The 21470-nt window shown below is 52.7% G+C and overlaps 1 protein-coding gene and 1 long non-coding RNA gene across 5 annotated transcripts in view; both read right to left on the minus strand.

Annotated features, from left to right (window-relative positions):
* Positions 1 to 4013, minus strand: part of LOC134808544 (uncharacterized) — a 32179-nt gene extending 28166 nt beyond the window's left edge. For both annotated transcript variants that reach the window (XR_010151735.1, XR_010151734.1), the window contains exon 1: positions 3922 to 4013. This is a non-coding gene — a long non-coding RNA (uncharacterized LOC134808544). The remainder of the gene's footprint in view (positions 1 to 3921) is intronic.
* A 3521-nt stretch (positions 4014 to 7534) lies between these two features.
* Positions 7535 to 21470, minus strand: part of RBPMS2 (RNA binding protein, mRNA processing factor 2) — a 36282-nt gene continuing 22346 nt past the window's right edge. For 2 of the 3 annotated variants that reach the window (XM_001174270.7, XM_016927678.4), the window contains exons 2-8: positions 19243 to 19320; positions 18012 to 18050; positions 17090 to 17152; positions 16659 to 16809; positions 16078 to 16226; positions 8823 to 8892; positions 7535 to 8650 (exon numbers count right to left, since the gene is read on the minus strand). In XM_001174270.7, coding sequence (XP_001174270.1) covers positions 8830 to 8892; positions 16078 to 16226; positions 16659 to 16809; positions 17090 to 17152; positions 18012 to 18050; positions 19243 to 19320 — 543 coding nt within the window. In that variant the 3' untranslated portion in view covers positions 7535 to 8650; positions 8823 to 8829. Of the gene's footprint in view, positions 8651 to 8822; positions 8893 to 9032; positions 9255 to 16077; positions 16227 to 16658; positions 16810 to 17089; positions 17153 to 18011; positions 18051 to 19242; positions 19321 to 21470 lie in introns of all 3 variants that reach the window. The other variant, XR_001709681.4, reaches the window with a different exon arrangement.

The raw sequence follows: 21470 nt of genomic DNA on the forward strand, positions 1-21470 counted from the left end.
GCGAGGCCAAGCACAGAACCACGATACCATGGGACCCAGAGCAGTACTCTGGACCTGTGGGGCAAGGTGGGCAGCAGCCCAGCCTCCGGGGAAAGAGAGGAGCGGAAGTTTAGAACCAATAACCCCCAGCTTTCCCTGCTTGAGTAGCTCCACAGCCCAGACTCCCACACTCCAGGCTGTGCATCACCTGAGAACAGAAACTGTGCCTTATCCTCCATCTCAGCACCAAACACAGGCTCAGCAAAGGGCAGGGGCACAAAAAATGTTTGCTGGAAAGAATGACTGGACAAGAGAGGATGCAAAGGTCAGTCAGCGTGCTCCTTCCCCCTTGAGGGCAGCAGACCAGAGCTCAGGGCTCTGGCTCAGCTCATCATGATCAAACATGACCTTGGCACCTTTCTGAACTTGAACTTCCTGTCCATGGGATGGAGATGATCCTTCGCAAACAGCCTTCCCAGGACAGCTTCGAGGATCAGGGCAGGACTACCTTGTAGCAGCCTATGGACTTAGCTCTTTCCTTCTCTCTTATTCCACTTGGTAATGTTAAGTGATTGAGAACAAACTCAATTCACCTCAATTTGCCCTCACATATTCAAGTGGTTAGAGGGTTTTTCTGTTTGATGGTTTTTATTTTTGTTTTCAGCCTATTTCTTTTTCATTTTTTTTTCTTGTGAGATGGAGTCTTGCTCTGTTGCCCAGGCTAGAGTGCAGTGGCATGATCTCCGCTCACTGCAAACTCCACCTCCTGGGTTCAAGCTATTCTCCTGCCTCAGCCTCCCGAGTAGCTGGAATTATAGGTGCCCACCACCGCGCCTGGCTAATTTTTGTATTTTTTAGTAGAGATGGGGTTTCACCATCTTGGCCAGGCTGGTCTCGAACTTCTGACCTCATGATCCACCCACCTCGGCCTCCCAAAGTGCTAGGATTACAGGCGTGAGCCACCACGCCCGGGCGTTTTCGGCCTATTTCTTAACCAGGCTACTATGTGATGGTTTTTATTATTTATCTATTTATTTTTGAGATGGAGTCTCACTCTCACCCAGGATGGAGTGCAGTGGCATGATCTCGGCTCACTGCAACCTCTGCCTCCCAGTTTCAAGCGATTCTCCTGCCTCCGCCTCCCAAGTAGCTGGGACTACAGACATGTGCCACCACACCTGGCTAATTTTTGTATTTTTAGTAGAGATGGGGTTTCACCATGTTGGCCAGGCTGGTCTTGAACTCTGACCTCAGGTGATCCGTCCACCTCGGCCTCCCTAAGTGCTGGGATTACAGGGGTGAGCCACCACACCTAGCCATGGTGAAGCCTTTTTAACTCTGGTTTCCATAGCTGTAAAAGTAGATGATTGACGGGCATGGTGGCTCACACCTATAATCCCAGCATTTTGGTAGGTTGAGGAGGACAGATTGCTTGAGCTCAGGAGTTCAAGACCAGTTTGGGCAATATGGAGAAACCCCAGCTCCACAAAATATACAAAAATTAGCCAGGTGTGGTGGTGCACGCCTGTAGTCCCAGCTACTTGGGAGGCTGAGGTTACAGTGGGCTGAGATCGGGTCACTGCACTCCAGCCTGGGCAGCAGGGTGAGATTCTGTCTGAAAAAAAAAGATAAGTAAAACTTTCCTTTTTTTTTTTTCTTTGAGACTGAGTCTTGCTCTGTTGCCCAGGTTGGAGTGCAGTGGCATGGTCTCAGCTCACTGCAACCTCCGCCTCCCAGGTTCAAGTGATTCTCCTGCCTCAGCCTCCTTAGTATCTGGGATTACAGGTACATGCTACCACACCTGGCTAATTTTTGTATTTTTAGTATAGACAGGGTTTCACCATGTTGGCCAGGCTGGTCTCGAACTCCTGACCTCCAGCAATCAGCCCGCCTTGGCCTCCCAAAGGGCTGGTATTACAGGCGTGAGCCAACACGCCTGGCCAACACCTTTCTTATGTATGTCAGCCGGCTTTTTATGGCAATCATGGGCGATAGCAAATGTATGTATTGTAAACTCTGAAGCAGTGTATGAATACAACTACTGTCAGAACTCTGAAGCCCTAAATGGCTTGATAAAAAGGTTAGAAGTCCACCTATAATCCCAGCACTTTGGGAGGCTGAGGCAGGTGGATCACTTGAGGTCAGGAGTTCAAGACTAGCCCAGCCAAGATGGCGAAACCCTGTCTCTACTGAAAATACAAAAATCAGCCAGGCATGGTGGCACACACCTATAATCCTAGCTACTCAAGCTCACTGCAACCTCTGCCTCCCAGTTTCAAGCGATTCTCCTACCTCCGCCTCCCAAGTAGCTGGGACTACAGACGTGCCACCACACCCAGCTGAGGTGGAGGTTGCAGTGAGCTGAGATGATGCCCTGCACTCCAGCCTGGGGAACAGAGTGAGACTGTCTCAAAAAAAAAAAAAAAAAAAAAAGCTACAGTTAGATCCAGTGCCAAAAACTACTAGCTCCAGGGTTTTGTGTGTGTTCTCCTAGATTCCTGGGCCCCACCCTGTCCTTCTTTCACCTCCCTCCCAGGTAGAACATGGGGTTAAAAATCTTTCAATGACTACTGATCCATTGAAAAAACAGTCAAGGAGTACGTCAATTGGAATCGACTCAATTTCACTGCTTCTTAAGGATGAAGGAAATATTATCTTTTTAACATAACCGCAGGCCAAGCGTGGTGGTTCACGCTTGTAATCCCAGCACTTTGGGAGGCTGAGGCAGGCAGATCACTTGAGTCCAGGAGTTCGAGACCAGCCTGGCAAACATGGCGAACCCCATCTCTACTAAAAATATAAAAAGTAGCCAGGTGTGGTGGTGGGCGCCTGTAATCCCAGCTACTTGGGAAGCTGAGGCAGGGAGAATCGCTTGAACCTGGGAGGTGGAGGTTGCAGTGAGCCAAGATTGCACCACTGTACTCCAGCCTGGGCGACAGAGCGAGACTCCGTCTCAAAAAAAAAAAAAAAAAGGAAAAAAAAAAAGCATAGAAAACATTTAGGGAGTACCTACTATGTGTTAGGCACGTTATTGTGTCATCATTAAAGCTCATAACCTTGTGAGGGAAGGAAACAGAGTCACAAACACACACTCCTTGGCCGGGCGTGGTGGCTCACACCTGTAATCCCAGCACTTTGGGGGGCCAAGGTGGGCGGATCATGAGGTCAGGAGATCGAGACCATCCTGGCTAACACAGTGAAACCCCATCTCTACTAAAAAACACAAAAAATTAGCCGGGCGTGGTGGCAGGCACCTGTAGTCCCAGCTACTTGGGAGGCTGAGGCAGGAGAATGGTGTGAACCTGGAAGGCGGAGCTTGCAGTGAGCAGACATCGCGCCACCGCACTCCAGCCTGGGCGACAGAGCAAGACTCCGTCTCAAAAAAAAAAACAGAAACACACACTCCGAGGGAAGGCACGGGCTTTTCTGGGATGAGACAGCCATTCCTGTCTCTTAGGCTCCTCCTACTAAGCTGCTGCATATTCTCTACTACAGGCAGAAATGGAGATACACCATCTTGGTTCTTGCATAAGCTGATAGCCAGATGAATCCTGCACGTCCAACAACCCTAATCACTGGGTTAAAGGCCAGAGACTATACAATGCTAGGCTGAGGCTAGATGGGTCACTGAGGGCTTCTCTTTGTCCTTTAATCAGGGAGTAAGACCCAGTGTCCCAGGGAAAGATGGGGTCATATTTTTAGATCAAGACAGAAGACAAGAAAGTATGGCATGCCAAGAAGAGGTCTGCAGCCAGCAGCCCTGAGCTGTAACCACGGCTCTAGCACTGCAGGGAGAGGCTTCCAAGCCTGTGGGGTGAGGTGTCTGCTGCCTGCCTGCCCTGTGGGGTGCTGGACTGACTGGAAGACAGAGACACCAGTGGAGCATGCACTGGTCACTGTCTCCCTAACAAAAAAGGGCTTGCTTTAGGGCAAACTACTCACCTCTGTGCTTCACCTTCTCCATCTGTGAATGGGAGAGCTGGCTGGACTCAATCCTCAATGCCAATGTCTGATCCTGGTTTCCTGGGGTCATTTGAAGGGCCTCTCAAAAGAACAGATTTAAGGGGATGGCTGGAAGGTCATGAAGATAATGGCCAAGGGCACCTGACCTCCCTCCAAACTCTTGCAGAGGCTCCCGCTCCCTCACCCCAACCAGAGGCCAGGGAACTAGGGGATGATGGTCAAGGAGGTGGGGGACGGGGTATGGAATGGACCAGGAGCACATGCCCCTCTCCTGGCTGCCCTGGAAAGTTGCCAGGGCAGTGATCCCATTCAGCCTTGCTCCCCTTGCTCCTGGAGCCCCTCTTCTGCCTGAGAGAAGGTGTTGGGGTGGGGCCTGCACTCCTGCAGGGCCACCTGGGTGGAGGCTGGCACAGAGGATGTGAGGCAGGGCAGGCCTGCAGCTTGAGTGGGGCGGCTCTGCTCCCTCCTCCTGATACCTTTGCAGGAGGCTTTACCCTCCCATTTTCCACCTTTCCCTTTCTCAGTCCCCTTCCGGCACTTGCCCTACTTCCCTCCTCTGACGGACTTAGCCTGGTTTCTCAGGGATATTTGCCCTCTGACAAAGAACTCAAGATCCAAAGGCTTTATTCCAGACCTCAGGAAATGGAGCTCTGCGGGGCATGTGTGGGCAGGGCAGGGTGGGGCGGAACGGTGGGCACGAGGGAGGCCTGGATCACCCCCCAACCCCTGCTCCCACCCCTGTCCCAGAACTCTGGACCCCATGTGGCCTGCACTCTTACCTTGTACTGATCCCCAGGGACGCATCATGTCAGGCCACACAGCCTGGAACCTAGGAACCTGCCTGGGAAAGCTCCAAGATAAATCACATCCCTTAAAAACGCCGGCCAAGGCTGGGCATGGTGGCTCATGCCTGTAATCCCAACACTTTGGGAGGCCGAGGCAAGAGGATCACTTGAGCCCAGGAGTTCGAGACCAGCCTGGCCAACATGATGAAACCCCTGGGTCTCTACAAAAAATACAAAAATTAACCAGGCATGGTGGTGTGTGCCTGTGGTCCCAGCTACTACTCTGGAGGCTAAGGTGGGAGGTTTAACTGAGCCCAGAAGGCAGAGGTTGCAGTGAACCATGATCACACCACCGCACTCCAGCGTGGGTGACAGAGACACCCTGTCTCCAAAAAAAAAAAAAGAAAAAAGAAAAAGAAAAATGCTGGCTAGGCAGCAGCATCCAACGATGGTTCAGTCAGGGTGACAAGCACCATCTCTGTTGTGAGGAGAGCTGGCTCTGGCCAGGGCAGGGGGGCATCAGGGGTTTCCCAGTGGCTCACAAGCATCTGTTTAGTACTGGCCTCACTTGTGTGCTTGCAGGGAGGGGATTACATGGGAAGACAGCCTCTCCTGCCAACGGGGGGATTTCATCGCTGCTGGGAAGGGACCTCACACCAAAAGAACCCTGGTGGAGGCTGGGCATGGTGGCTCACGCCTGTAATCCCAGCACTTTGGGAGGCCAAGGCAGGCGGATCATGAGGCCAGGAGTTCAAGACCAGCCTAGCCAACATGGTGAAACCCCATCTCTACTAAAAATACAAAAATTAGCCCAGTGTGGTGGTGCATGCCTGTAATCCCAGCTACTTGGAAGGCTGAGGCAGGAGCATGGCTTGAACCCAGGAGGCAGAGGTTGCAGTGAGCCGAGATCAGGCCACTGCACTCCAGCCTGGGCGACAGTGAGACTCATCTGTGGGTGGGAGAAGTGGGGGAAAAAATGCTGGTGGTTCCCAGATGCCTAACTCCCTTTCAGAAGGGAAGGAACACTTTCAACTGTGATCAAGACTCAACACCTCTGGGGATAACGAGCTGCTTTCTGGAAAGAGAGCAGGACAGGGAATCAGGACACAGGTGCTTCTGACCCCAGCCAGGAAGCCCCGATCTACTGAAGGCTCCTTAACCCAAGTTCAGTCTAAACATGACTGCTCACTAAGGCCTTTCTGCAGAGGCCCTACACTGAGAAAAGCCCCCAGTCCAGCTGAGAGTGCCCTCTGGAATGGCTGCAGGGCTCCTCCTTCCCCGGCTCCTCCTCCGCTCAGACCCAGGCCTGGGCCCTGCTCGCTAAAGCGTGAAGGAGGCCCCCCAGGGAAGCCGCAGGCGCAGGGGCTTTAAATTATAGAGCAGCTTTCTTAGCCCCTCTCAGAAAGGCCCAGACACCTTCGCTAAATAATTCACGACCTCAGGAAGACCCACTGGTTCTTGACACAGATGAAGTAGGTCAGCCCTCGGCTTGGCCCTGGGTGGGGGCCACAGGACACAGAGCAGCTTCCCCACCAGCACAGGAAGGGGCTGAAGGCTGGGTGGCCTTGCCAGCTGGTCCGATACTGCAGCGAGGCAAGGGGCACAGCGCGGGAGACGAGTAACCCCGGACTCCTCTGGGCACGAACACAGCCACCCTCTGAAGTCCAGGTAACTCGCCCACAGACACCCAGGGTTACCTGCAGGGCCTGGTCCTGGCCAGGCTCCTCCTCCTCCTCCCTCACAGCACCTGGGTCGCCAGCTGACGCATTCACCAGCACTGACATCTTAGACCCAAGCCGACCTGTGCAGGACTGGGATTCAGGAGACGGGGTAAGGCGGGGAGCGGTGACCTGAGGTGCAAGTGAGGAAGTGACCAGAGCCAGCCACAGCCACTTTAGTTTTGCTTAGAGCAAGGCTGGAGCAACACCTATTGGGAGGGGGGTTCCGGGGCCTCTGCTGTCCTCCCTTTCCAGGCACAGCTTTGGGTCTGAGGTGCGGTGCGGTGCAGAGCAGCTCTCCCAGGAGTGGATGAAAAAACAAACAGTTAAACCCTGAGTTCAGCACACCAGCCCTCCAGTAAGAGTCTGAAAGGATTTCAAGCAACCTCTTCACAGACAAGGAACCCGAGACCCCAAGTCACAAAAGGTAAGACTGAGGGCCATGACGGGCATCCTGACACCTGGCCCAGGCCAGCCTGGGCTCTTGGCACTGCACAGCTTCCCTGAGCCTCACACCCATTTGCTCCTGCTCCAGGAATCAGAGTTGCAGCCCATAGACTACAGGGTGGATGAGGTTAACCCCTTCTGGGCAAGATTCTAGGTCCTAGCCTTCCCTCCAGCACAGCCTCACAAGAGGCACGCCAAGGACAGACACCACCTGGCAGAGCCCAACAGCCCAAACCTCAGTCCTCTTTTACTAGAGCAAGACTCAAAAAGACCACAGGCCGTAAATGGTTAAGCCGAGTATATCACCGCCTTCCCCCAGGAAGGTCCCACCTAGGGGCCTGCTCTTGGTGTAGGGAGTCTCTCCCTACCCTGACAGCCTGGAAACTGAGGAAGTAAAGCCACAACTGCCAGGCCCTTAGGCAAGTCACTTACCCTGGACTTTGTTTCCCCAGCTTACAAACGAGGGAGGCAGGAGAGGCTAACTGAGCTCCAAGGTCCTCCCCCACCACCTTTACAGTCACAAGCCAGCTGCCAGCGGGCCAGGCCCACTTCACTTCCTTCCCCCGACTCCACATCTCTCTGGCTCTGCCTTCCCAATGGCAGTCTGCGTCCACGGAAGGGGGAAGCAAAGGCCGAGAGCAGTCAGTTTGATTTTGTTTTATTTTGCATTTCATATATTATCCAGTTTCACATTCTCACAGGATCAGCAATGACAACAGCCGCCTCATCTCCCAAGTCTGAAATGGCCAGACGGTCACAGCTGCGGCTGACAGTAAAGCACTGATATGCTCAAAACAAAAAACATTGCACAGTGTTTCCTTCATTTCATTTTCTTAAACAAATGCCAGACACAAAGGCGTACTGCTGAAGAATGGAAACCCTTTTCTTCTTCATGCCTCAAACTAAACATTAAACTTATCTGACAGGGCGAACGAGGTCGCTTTAATAATTAATGGTACGCACATGAAAAATCCTTTATGATGCATAAATATTTTGTTACACAGGGTACAAAAATACTTCTCACGTTTTGGTTGGTTTCGAGGTTTGGAAAGAATGAGGAGCAGCGGCGGGCGGGGTGCGCTGTGGAGAGGTGAACAGAACGGGCAGAGAGGGCTTTCTTACGACTGTTGGCCCATCCGAGAAGACAGGAGCGGAGGAGCCCCATGTGAAATGAAAAAGCAAACCCCATCTATCTGTTGGGTGGAGGTGGGAGCTGAGCCTGGAAGCGTGTGGGGCCACGGAACTTGGGCCTCCCTGAAGCGGGGTGGGTGCAGGGGCGGGGCGAGGAGAGAGGGGCCAGGCAGGATGAACCACTGGGAGCCAGGACCTGTCGCTATGGTGACAGTGTGAGAACAAACTGTACACTCATATATACACAAGTGTAAGTGTCTTAATTCATGCCAGAAAACATGCAAAATTAAACACCTCACTTCCTCGAGGGGGAGCTACAGAAGCAAGTTTGGGCAGGAGGTCAGGCCTTGCCAGGTCCCAGTGAGGCCTCCGAGCTGGATCTGGGCGCCCCAGGGAGAAAGTCCCCAAATCCTCCTGGGAGGCATTGAGGGAGAAAGGCTTGAGGGTGCAGAACAAGGTGAGGAAGAGGAGGGAGGGGAACAGGAAGCAGTCCACTGAGTCAGGCTTGGGATTCACAGTCTCTGGAGGGCAGCAGCTCTGTGCAGGCCGCCCGGGGGCAGTGGGAACTCGGGGCGCCTGTCCCGGCACCACCACAGATTCCCAGAACCACCTCCCCGGTGACCAGACCTGGAGGGAGGGAGAGAGGCGGCCGTGAGCAGAGGCGTGGGACTAGAGCTAAAGCCAGGCCTGCTCTGGGCTCGGCTAAGCTCTTGAGACCCGGGGCAGAGGGAGGAACTACGGCCCTTCAGGGAGCCGGAGTCTAGGACACTTGTCCTGGGCCTCTGGGGCCAACACTTACTGAAAAACTAACAGAACTGACGGTACTTCCATCCTTGCTGGGTGGTGTCAGAGGAAGGGTACCAGCGCACCTGCAAGAGAAGCCAACGTCAGGAGCCAGCTGTGCATCCCTTCCCTCAACAGGAAGCCAGGTAACCATGGCCATCGGTGTCCCCGCTGGAGTCCTGGTTCTGTCACTGATTGGCTGGCACATTTTGGGCCAGTTACTCACCTTTAAGCATCAGTTTCTCTATCCGGAAAGTGGGAGTGCACTGCCTGATGTGCCTCCTCTGCAGGACACAGGTTCCAGCGAAGGAAAGTCACGCAGGCGTCTCATACCCCAATCAGCCCAATCCAAATGGGCCACTATACTGGCGGGAGCCCTGGCAGCTGGGGGCAGTGGTGCCAGCAACCCGCCCTTCCCCTTTACTGACACAGCACGGAATTCCTAATTCTGTGGAGGAGGAGGAAAAGAATGAGCCTCATACATTTTTGTTTGACTTCTTTGGGTCTCAGTGTCCTCATCTAGCTATAGGACAGAAATGACGAAGTCATATGTGGTTGTGAGGATCAGGTAAGACAGGATGTAAAGATACAGTAAGGCCGGGTGCAGTGGCACACACCTGTAATCCCAACACTTTGGGAAGCTGAGGTGGGAGGATCACATGGGCTCAAGAGTTCAAGACCAGCCTGGGCAACATAGGGAGATAATGTCTCTATTAAAACCAAACAAGGCCGGGTGCAGCGGCTCACGCCTGTAATCCCAGCACTTTCGGAGGCCGAGGCGGGCGGACCACCTGAGGTTCAGAGTTCGAGACCAGCCTGACCAATATGGAGAAACCCCATCTCTACTAAAAATACAAATTAGCCGGGCGTAGTGGTGCATGCCTGTAATCCCAGCTACTCGGGAGGCTGAGGCAGGAGAATCGCTCGAACCCGGGAGGCGGAGGTTGCAGTGAGCCGAGATCGCGCCATTGCACTCCCGCCTGGGCAACAAGAACAAAACTCCGTCTCCAACAAAAACAAAAACAAAAAACAAAAAACAAAACAAAACCCAAAGTCCGTGTAGACCCCAAGGGGTAGGACTCTCCAACATCAGTCCTGATTCTTCTGAGAAGCCATGGATGAGACCCAGCTGAGACTCCCGTTTTGACCTTCCCACCCCTGCTGTGCCATGCCCTCCATCACAAGCCTCTAAGTCTAGAGGTCTATAATGTCAGGTGGGCGGCAGCTATCTGAGATCATCCTCACCAGTGCCTGGAAGTTGCCTAAACCCTGGCACTTGCCAGAAGGCCCCACAGAGCAGTAGCCCCAAAGCTGGGTTCCCAGAGACTGGTCAAGAAAATGACACGTTCCCTCCTCCCTGTGGGCCAGTCATCTGGAAGGCAAGTATGCTGACTGCCAAGACCGCAGGGAAGGCCGCCTGCCCCAGTTATGCACGGTGAAGCATGTCTGTCCCAGCCTGACCCAGGACAGGGAAAGGGGTGTGGCGGGGGGAGCGGGACAACACAGGACCTTGAGTTGCGGTTGGGGGATGAGCATCCAGGGAGGGGAGCCGGAGTCCCCTCAGGAAGGGAAGGGGCAGCACATGAGCGTGTGGCAGGAAAGGAGTAGAAGCTGGGCCTGCAGACAGCTCCCTTGAGGTTGGAGCAGGCAGACCCAGTTACCCACTTGGCTGCTGGGAACTCCTGCTTCCTGGGTAAGCCATGCCAGGCCATCTGGGGGCTGATGGAAGCTTCCTAAGAACCCGTTCCTATCCCCGCCAAATTCTAGGTGCTGTTTTGTACACTGCAGAATTCCAGCCACCACATCCCAGGAGCTCAGCGGGAAGTTAGAAACCTGGCTGGACACTAGCACTTATTCCACAAGAGAGGGACACACGAGGAAACGAGCAATGCTGCTATCAGAGAAGCCGGCGGCTGGCACCAGCTCAGGGAGCCCCTTAGTGGGCCCTGACCACTGCCCTTCATGTAGCCTCCAGCTGGCGCAGCCCCACAGCAAGGAAGTCCCGGACGGGCTGGGTGTCCCGCAGGGCCGGACAAGGGGAGAACATGGACGACAGAATGGAAGGAGCTCAGGAGGCCTGCAACCCAACCTCTTTCACCACTGGGAAGCTAAGGCCTTGAATGACTGCCTAAGGCCGCCCTCAGCATATCTGCTGGATCCTGCCCTACACTCTCGCTACAAGGTGCTGGGATTCCTGCTTCCCAAGCAGCGACTTTCCCTCCAGCCTGAGGGACTCCTTGGGGAGAAAGTAGAGGAAAGCTCCCATATTTGGGCTTGGGACAGCTGTGCCACTGAAGCAGACAGAATGCATTTAGAAGGGCTGCTTTTCCACTTCCTTCGGTTGCCTGGCATAGGCCAGTGGCCTGGGTCCTCTAGAAGCCACACAATCCCTTCCTAGAGCTCTTCTTTCTGCTCCAGCTATAGGAGACCCCCAGGGGGCCAGGCCAGCAAGACAGGGCACCCACAGTGTCCTTTCAGGGCCTCCAGTTGTGCCCAGGGGGAGGGGGGGCTCCTGAGAGTACCCCCCACAGGCTATAGTGACCAGGCTCCGAGAGGGCTGCTTCAAAACAAAGAGCGGAGGATGCAAACTCAGCCGTCTCTCAGATCCTGGGACTGACCAGTTGAGAAGATACACCAGAAAGCAAGCAACGGGATGAACCTACATAAGAATAAATATAAGGCCAGGCGTGACAGCTCACGCCTGTAATCCCAGCACTCTAGGAGGCAGAGGTGGGCGGATCTCTTGAGCCCGGAAGTTTGAGACCAGCATGGCCACCATTACGAAACCCCGTCTCTGCAAAAAAATACAAAAATTAGCTGGGTGTGGTAGCACACACCTGTAATCCCAGCAATTTGGGAGGCTGAGGCAGGAGGATCGTGCTTGAGCCCAGGAGGCAGAGGTTGCAAAGAGCAAAGGTCATGCCACTGCACTCTAGCCTGGGCAACAGAGTGAGACTCTGTCTCAAAAAAATAAAAATAACTAAAAAAAGAGAAAGAAAAAAAAAGATATAAACAACCAAAGATATGGAAGCCTCACTCATCCGAAATTAAAACAATATTTAACCCAGACTGGTAAGTCTACACTTTCACCATGTCATAGTTCTAGGAATTTATCATAAAGAAAACAAAACAATGGCTGGGCGCGGTGGCTCATGCCTGTAATCCCAGCACTTTGGGAGGCCGAGGCGGACGGATCACCTGAGGTCGAGAGTTCGAGACCAGCCTGACCAACACGGAGAAACCCCATCTCTACTAAAAATACAAAATCAGCTGGGCGTGGTGGCACATGCCTGTAATCCCAGCTACTAGGGAGGCTGAGGCAGGAGAATCACTTGAACCTGGGAGGTGGAGGTTGCGGTGAGCCAAGATCACACCATTGCACTCCAGCCTGGGCAACAAGAGTGAAACTCTGTCTCAAAAAAAAAAAAAAAAGAAAGAAAGAAAGAAAACAAAACAGAAGAGGTGCCCAGAGAAGTACACACAAGGATATCCATTGTTGTATAGCTATCAGTAAGCAAAACTGTATAAACAAACCAATTTACCATCTACAGGGAGCTGGACACATTCGTACAATGGTGTACTAGCCAGGTATCCAAAATGTAGAGCTACACTTACTATTATTTATTTTAAGTCCTAATATTTAAGTTTTTTTGGTTTGTTTTGTTTTGTTTGTTTGTTTGTTTTTTGAGACAGAGTCTCGCTCTGTCACCCAGGCTAGAGTGCAGTGGCACGATCCTGGCTCACTGCAACCTCTGCCTCCTGGGTTCAAGCGATGCTCCTGCCTCAGCCTCCTGAGTAGCTGGAGTTACAGGTGCCCGCCACCACGCCCAGCTAATTTTTGTATTTTTGTAGAGACGGGGTTTCACCGTGTTAGCCAGGCTGGTCTTGACCTCCTGACCTCAGGTAATCTGCCCACCTCGGCCTCCCAAAGTACTGGGATTACAGGCGTGAGCAACTGCGCCTGGCCCTAATATTTAAGTTTTTAAAAGATTAAATATGTATTGCAGTTTTTCTAAGATTCATACCTATAGATTTACTTATACACCTGCTCCAAACTACCTACCGAACTGAAGAATTAAAAGTACAGGTTTTCTGGGGATTGGATGATAAGCCAAAGGGAAGAGAACAAAAACTGCCTGTTTTTTTCCATAAATGCAGATATGCTAATACAATAATAGCTCCTGCTCATGAAGCACCTCCCCTGTGCCCAATGCTGTTCTAGGTAGATTTCATATACTAAGTTCATTTAATCCTCACAAAAACCCTATGAAGTAGATGCTATTATCATCTCCATGATACAGATAAGAAAATAGAGGCACGGGAGTTTATGTAACCTTAAGGTCACTGGTAAATGGGTGAACCAGTTTAAGGGGGAGAAAAAAGCCATGGAAGACCCGCATATCCTCAGGTTGGAACGTAAAATGAAATCCAGTCTGGGAGGACCGTGGGATGCAATAGGACGCTGAGAACCCTTGCTTTTAGGCCACCATCTTTCTATGCTGAACCCCACTGGGCCTGCCATCCACAGTTGCTTTTGTGCCTCACCCTCTTTAAGGGGAAGATTCTATCAAGAGGGTTAGAAGGCCAGGCAAGGTAGCCTCATGCCAAGACAGAGCAGGACCAAACAACCTCCAGGACCCCTCCTGCAGGTCTGGTCTCTGCAGCCACGTAGCTGTGGAGGCCTGGGCTCAGGCTGGGCTACTGGCAAAGGGCATGCAGCTAGGGTAGAGAACAGAGGTACTTGTTCTCATCACCTTGTCCTTCAGCTGCTACCTTCTCCTGAAGTCACCTCCTTGCCCCCAGGCACAGAAAAACTCAGTCCTTCTATTGGTCTTTTGGGTTCAGAACAATTCACTTAAGATCAACAGTGTCCATACTTCATTTAGACACTTTTATACCCTATCTCTGGGGCAGCACTGTCAGGGGGCAAGCAGTGGGGCTGTTGGAAGGAAAAAAATAAAATGTTCTTAGTCGGGAAACAGTAAAACAACCTGTTTTACTATTGAGGAAATGGCTGCCCAGAGAGTTTGAGTAGCAAGGACAGAACTAATGACTCCCTGGTCTAATCTCTTCCCATTAGCCTGCCTCCCCAAAAACGCCACTATCCTTTGGGGTGGGTGGCCTCTATCCCAGTCCCCGTCCAAGGAAGGCCAGAAGGCAGGAACTCAGGCACAAAGAGGCCTCCAGCCTCAGAGAGGACCCAAGGGGACCCAGACAATAATGATATTAAATAACATCACAACCATCTGCACTTTCACAGCACTCCCTCCATGCCATCACGCGACTCCATGCCATCATGCGAACAACACACCTATCAAGTAGGCATCATCATCACCATTTTACAGAAACACAGAGACGGTGGGTAACGTGCCCAATGTCCCACAGCTGTTGAGAACCAGGATTTGGGCCAGAGTTGGACAGCTGCAGAGTGTGGATGGGGTGGGAGAAAACTGGGAAGGAAGCCAACAGGAGGAAGGAAGCCCTGTGGCGTGGAGCTCAGGGCCAGAGAGCAGTGCCACCCCCACCTGGCTGGGCAGAGGTGCCCTCTCTGATTCATTTGACAAACTCATTGTCCCTGGCTCCCAACCTCTGTCACAGCCTAGCAATTCAGAGGATAGGGCAGAACCTCTCCACCTTATCTGGTCTATCCCTCTCATTTTACAGATGGGGACACAGAGGTGAGGATCATGTAGCCAATTGGTGCCAAAGCTGGGATCAGAGGTGAGAAGCCCAGTGAGGTGGGAGCCTGTGATTCCTTCCAGTGCCTCCCAGGGCCTTGCAGTTAAACATCCGCTTGACCTGAAGCATCAAGTCACTGCCCAGGTCAGGGTAGACAGGATGAGCTTCCCTGCTCCCCGCTCTATTCCAGCCACAGAACCCAGTTTGCAGTAAATACCCAATAATTCCCTCCAGGGGAAGGTCTTTACCACCTTCCTTATCCTCTGATCAATTTTCAAGCTATTTGTGGTGCTCAACTGGGGAAGAGCGCCAGGGTTAACCACAATTCTGCCCTCAGTACAATTGAACGTTGCGGAGCCAGGGAGCATTCCCCTGCTGGGGAAAACAGTTTGCTAGGGTAGCAGCCCCTGAATCTGAACTTTCCGCTTTGGAACTGGACAAACCCAGGTGTCACTGAGTCCCTGGAAGAGCCTGAAAATGGACGTACACACAGCTCTCGGGCAGAGCACCCGACTCCTCCCGCCTCAGCTCTGGCTCCTGTGAACCCTCCTTTCTGGCTTCTCCTGCTTTCCTTCCTCATCCCCTCCTGCTCCCCAGCCAGGTCCCAGCAACCTCAATTCTCTCCTTCGCAGCAGCACAGCACACCCTGGCCGGGCAGCTCTCCCTGGGGATTAGTGCTCATCACCTGGCTGGTCAAAGGTTGAGGTGGGCTCAAAAGTGCCCCCCAGCCCCTTCCTGTGGCTGCCTGGCTGCAACTTGTCACTGCCACTGTGAGGCACCCCACTGCTCCCCGACACACGCACAGTGGGACGAGGCCTCCCCTGCAGAGTGCTCCAGTGACCTGCACTTGTGGCCAAGTCAGACCAGAGGAAGCGCCTGCATGGCCAGGGGAAAGCCTGACTCCCTGCCTGCCCATTGGGCACCCAGCCCAGCACCCCACACAGAGCCTTCCTGGCCCTGCTCTAACAGCCCCGACTCTCCCCAGAAGCATTCACTCCCTGTTTCCTGCCCGGCACAGGTTCACAGTGGACAGCGTCCAGCCTTCATGGAAGCGAGAGCCAACACTCAGGGCGCTCTAGGTTACATCCTAGCACTCAGTAGTCACTTCGTCTTGACATCTAACTTTCACAACAACCCTAAGGCAGATTATCTGATCATTCCCATTTTTCAGATGACTAAAAAAAAAAATCGAGGCACAGCAATCTGTAAGAGCTTGATGAAAGGGACAGGAAGGGGCAGAGGCAGATGGTCCGACTCCAGAGACCATACCCAGGTTAGGACTGGAATCATAGTCCCATCACCATGGGAGAACACAGTCGGTCCCTGGGCAGGGGTGCTCAGGGCTGGGGAACCGCAGCTGGGCTGCCTGGCATCCTCCATGGGAACTCGTGGGTTATCTTCTCACTCCCTGTCAAATCCTAAACCCAAGGGGAGGACAAATAGGTCCCTGGGGTCTGGGCTTTCAAACCATCAAGGAAGACAAGAGTTCTGCTGCAGCTCTGGGACAGCAGCGGCCAAGTGGCCAGGCACATGCAAAGTCTGGCCAGCTAAGAGCCCTTGTTCTTCGCCCTCCCCAACCTTAAAGGGCTTACCTGAGCGTGGAGGGCGGCAGCAGCGGCAGTGGCAGCTGGGTAGGTGAACGCAGCATGGGAGATGGCTGGGGTCAGCTCTGTGGTGTACAAAGGGTAGGGGGCCCAGGCCTCTGGGGATGCAGGGATCAGAGCAGCCCCCATCAGGTCATCTACAACAGGAGACAATGGCCTCCATCATCAGAACACTCGCCTCCCCTTCCAAACAGAGAAGGGGACCCAGCACTATGGTTGAGCCACATGCCCCACACTGAGGCCAGACCACCCCCAACCACAGAGGACCCCGAGACCAGGCAAGGAAGCCACATTAAATTGGCCTGTCATGGTGTGCATCCTGCCTGCTTTCAGACAGGCCTCAGCTCGTCTCAAATGAGAAATTAAAGAAGGTTTCAGGGAAGCTGGAAGCCCTGGCAGCTCAGAAATTCTAGGAAGGCTGCAGGGGAGGGAGGAAAACCAGGTGTTTCAAAAATGGGTGGCCGTGGACACAAAAAGCCTCCTGGAAAAGGGAGTTCCCTCTGCAAGAGCCTGCAAGTCTGCCCCGAATGCAACTCCATGAGGGCCTGCCAGCTCAGAGTGCCACTCACAGGGGTCCCGTGCGATGAAGTGTGCTCCTAGGGCGGGGTGCACGTTGCTGGGATTTGGAGTTGCCATTAGCTTGCTCTTGGCCATCTTGGTGTTGGCTTTGGCAAACTCTAGCCTCAGAGTCTGTGGATTTTCGGGATCAAAGCGAATACCCTACATGGGTAGAGAAAAGAAGAGAAAGGCTTACTCTGGGGGACCCAGAGTGTTAATGGCAGAGAGTAGAGAAGGGCCCCATAAACAAGCTCGCCTCGAAGACCTGCCCACACGGTGGCTGAGGCAGAGGAAAGGCAGCTCAGGCCTTGAGTAATGGCCTTTGGCACAGACAGTGTCGCCAAGGACTCTGCCCAGGGATGGCTGGGAAATAAGATACATCTGCACACCCACTGCCTAAGAGGGCTGTGAGTCAGAGAAGACCTGTTCTTCACCTACTCACGTTCAGCGCATTCTTGGCCGCTTCTGCTCCTGCACGGCTGTCAAAGATCACAAAACCAACAGGCTAGTAGGAAAAAGAGAGAACACCCTTATATCTCTCCTAGCATTCCACCTCTCCCTCCAAAATAACAACAACAAAAAAGTATCATCTATGTGGAAACAGTATTTGCCCTGCTGATGAGAATACAAAAGGAAAAAAAGCCCCCCAAAACTCCAGCCCACATCCTCCCTGTTCACTGGAACAGCAGTTTAACATGCACCAAAAGTCAAGTCTCCCTCCCCAGGAATATCCTGTGGGAAATGATGCCAACAGAGCTTAATTCCACTGAATTAAACGTCGCCCTTTTAGTAAAAGTATTGTTTTTAATGCATGCAGATAACTAAAAGTAAGTCCCAGTGTTTTCCCCAGCAAGAAAGGGGACACCAATGTATCAAGGGCATGGGAAGACTCCGGTTCTATCAAGGAGCAATAGGTTGAAAACTGCTCCAACTTCATTTTCCCAAGGATCAGTCTAGACCCCAAATAGCCCCCAAAGGCTAGCGGGCCCTGGCCTCCTTGTATTAAAAGCTAGAGCTCAATCATGCCATTGCACTCCAGCCTGGGCAACAAGAGCAAAACTCCATCTCAAAAAAAAAAAAAAAAAAAAAAAAAGCTAGAGCTCAGCTAACTGCTTTACTGTCCTCAGCCAGCGGGGCTCCCAGATTCCTAAGAAACAGACAGGGAGGACCAGGAGCTGGCTGGGCTCAGATGGCCAGTGAAGAGACAGTGGGACCTACAGAGGCTGCTCTGTCAGAAACAGGACAACAGGGAGCAAGTCTGTACCGCCAGATGCCTCTAGATTAGGGAAAGGTTAACGGGCCCTTGTTTGAAGCTCAGCAGTCAGTCTGGGCTGGGAGGAAGAAAACCCTAGGAGAGAAATTACCTGTCTCGCAGTGAGCTTGATCAGGGACCCTTCATACCCCTGCGGAGAGAGGTGGCTGTTACCGTGGAAGGTCAGAAGCGTATGTTGTGCTAGCCCAGCGCTGCCACCTCATCAGCGCCCGCGTTCCCCAGGGCTCCCCTGAGTCATTCTCACACCCTTCTCCCTGTCAACATCAACCCACCCTGACCTCCGCCACTGCCAAACGTCCACCACCCTGCGTTCTGAATCACGCGGTCTAGCACATGGGGTGGGCATCACGCGGCAGCACTCATCACTTCAGGCAGAAATTCCCATTTGCTCCACTAACTAGTAACCCGAGAGCACAGACCTTACCTTTTAAGTTTTCTCATCTGCAAACTGAAAAGGCTACACTGAATCTCAAAGATTCTTTATATAACCACATATATTTAAAGATTCTTACTGTTAGCTGGGCATCATGACTCACGTCTGTAATCCCAGCACTTTGGGAGGCCGAGGCGGGCAGATCACAAGGTCAAGAGATCCAGACCATCATGGCCAATATGGTGAAACCCCATCTCTACTAAAAATACAAAAACTAGCCAGGCATGGTGGAGGGTGCCTGTAGTCCCAGCTACTCGGGAGGCAGAGGCAGGAGAATCGCTTGAACCCGGGAGGCAGAGGTTGCAGTGAGCCACACACCACTGCACTCCAGCCTGGGCAAATGAGTGAGACTCTGTCTCAAAACAAAACAAACAAAAAGGACAAGCGCCGTGGCTCACACCTGTAATCCCAGCACTTTGGGAGGCCGGGGCGAGCGGATCACGAGGTCAGGAGTTCAAGACCAGCCTGACCAACATGGTGAAACCCCATCTCTACTGAAAACACAAATATTAGCCGGGCATAATGGCGCATGCCTGTAATCCTAGCTACTTGGGAGGCTGAGGCAGGAGAATTGCTTGAACCCAGGAGGCAGCGGTTGCAGTGAGCCGAGATCAAGCCACTGCACTCTAGCCTGGGCGGCCGAGCAAGACTCGTCTCGAGGAAAAAAAAAAAAAAAAGATTCTTACTGTCTCCATTTAACTGGCGAGGAAACAGAGGCTCAGAAGGCAGCATGTGAATTCGCAGAACCAGGACACGGGCTGGACCTGCCCCCACAGCTTCTGCCACGCCTTCCTGCATCATCCTGCTGCCCTGCCCGACCCGAGATTCACTCCCGCTGCTTCTCCAGGGTCCCAGGCTCTACCCAGGGGGTGGCTGGGTCCTGACTCACCTTGAATGGCCGGAAGAGCAAGTAGAGTTCTCTGGGTTTAATGTCCACAGGGAGGCCGCTGACAAACAGTGTCCGGACCTGGAGACAGAGACCAGTGATCAGGGCCAGGCTGCCCAAGACGGACAGGGATGACAACAGCGCTTCCTTCAGGCAGGCAACTGGAATCCTTCTAGAGCTTAGAGGAATTCAGCCTTTCCTGGGCCTCCTTGGATACCCAAGGCAAATTAACATTGTTTCACAGCACTGAATTTCTCAAAGCCCTTTCCTTTCTCTGGGTACATCCCAGAGGCATCGTGCTGCGTCTGCCGGATGCCTCTGCACACAGACTGAGTCTGCTGGTGAACAGAGGCAAAAAGAAAGCCCTGTTTGATAAGGGTACAAACCCAGCCCAGCATGCCTTTTTTTTTTTCTTTTTTTTTTTTGAGACAGAGTCTTACTCTGTTGCCCAGGCTAAACTGCAGTGGCGTGATCTCAGCTCACTGCAACCTCCACCTCCTGGGTTCAAGAGATTCTCCTGCCTCAGCCTCCTGAGTAGCTGGGATTACTGGGGTACACCACCACGCCATGCTAATCGGTATGCCTTTTCAAACCAAAGCCTCCTCTAAAAATCTGAAGAAAGCTGCAGTGCCTGACCCCCCAAAAATGTCCATGTAAAAATGTATCTATTTTTTTAATCCATTGCACCACTGGCCCCTCAGACAAAAAAGTATCTGTTTTCTAGATGATACCCATGGCCTCCTGGTAGAGAGCCTCCAGTCTGGTCGAGGGGAGGAGCAAAGATGTAAAGGAAACAGAGTCCCATGCCCACTATCCCCTGCAGTGATTTCAACAGAGGGCCCGGCACTTTCTCATCCATCTCCTGCTCCTACACGAGATGTGGGACCTTCAATGTCAAGAAACACCTTATACTCCTGCCTCTCTGCCTGCTCTTAGCATGGTGATGGTACTAAATGTTGACTGAACAGGGTAATGGGTAAACAGTCAAAACCATTATGCTGAGTTTTGAAGAACACGCTAAGATCTTGCCAGCTTCAGGTGAAGCATTTGATGCTGTGAGTTTTTTTTTTTTGAGATGGAGTTTTGCTGTCACCCGGGCTGGAGTGCAGTGGCGCCATCTCGGCTCACTGCAACCTCTGCCTCCCCGGTTCAAGCGATTCTCCCGCCTCAGCCTCCCATGTAGCTGGGATTACATGCATGCACCACCATGCCCAGCTAATTCTTTGCATTTTTAGTAGAGATGGGGTTTCACCACATTGGCCACGCTGGTCTCGAACTCCTGACCGCAAGTGATCCGCCCACCTCGGCCTCCCAAAGTGCTGAGACGACAGGATTGAGCCATCGTGCCCGGCTGATGCTGTGAATTTTGAGCATTGCCCCCAACATGGTTACAAGCCAGGTCTAAACACTAGGTGTCCATCCTGTGACTGTAGCCACTGCTGCTATTTAAACGCTGCTGGCACCGGATGCTAAACTAGCAAGCCCTGATCAGCCAAAACTTGTGATGGGGGAGGGGAGACTTTCCATAGCTTAGATCCATTCAAAACATTTTTTGAAACCGTGGCTTCCTGAATAATGAAAAATGTGAACAAGCAGAGCGTCCCTACACGCTTGACTCCTGCTCTGGGCCACATCTCCTCCTGCGAAGCCAAGCACAGGTCTTCTGAACTCACCGCTGCAGATTTTAGAAGTTCACATGCCTCACCCCATCACGCGGCCATTCTTGAAAGCATTAAGTGGCCCTACAGTGGGCCACATCCCCTTCTTGAGAGGTACCAAAGAACTTGCTCCACTCTCTAGTGATGGCCCGCTGACCCCAGACCACAGCCTTTCTGAGACGATGGCTTTTATCAGTGGCTTGTCTCAGGAAGCTGGAGCAATGTTAGGTAAAACTACACCCAATGCACCCAGAGAACTCAACAGAGCCAAGAATGTCAAAGGAAACCAGCCAGGATAGCTGCTGGTTACTGGTGTCACCACTCCCACCCACGCAAGAATGACTCTCAGCCACGGTGAAGACAAACTTTGTCTCTTAAACTTTGACTCTCAGCCATGGTGAAGACAAACCTCACATGAGCTTTTGCCAAGCCCATTTAGCAGAATCTCGGGCAACTTGGGACGCATCTTCTCCCTTGGGACACGTCTTCCCCTCAGTAGAGGCACCACTATACCAGCCTCTGTGCCCGGGGTTGGGGTGATGGCACCTCACACCTCACAGCCCTGGCAGCTCA

Source organism: Pan troglodytes, chromosome 16 (assembly GCF_028858775.2).
Source record: "Pan troglodytes isolate AG18354 chromosome 16, NHGRI_mPanTro3-v2.0_pri, whole genome shotgun sequence".
NCBI classification, from domain to species: domain Eukaryota; kingdom Metazoa; phylum Chordata; class Mammalia; order Primates; family Hominidae; genus Pan; species Pan troglodytes.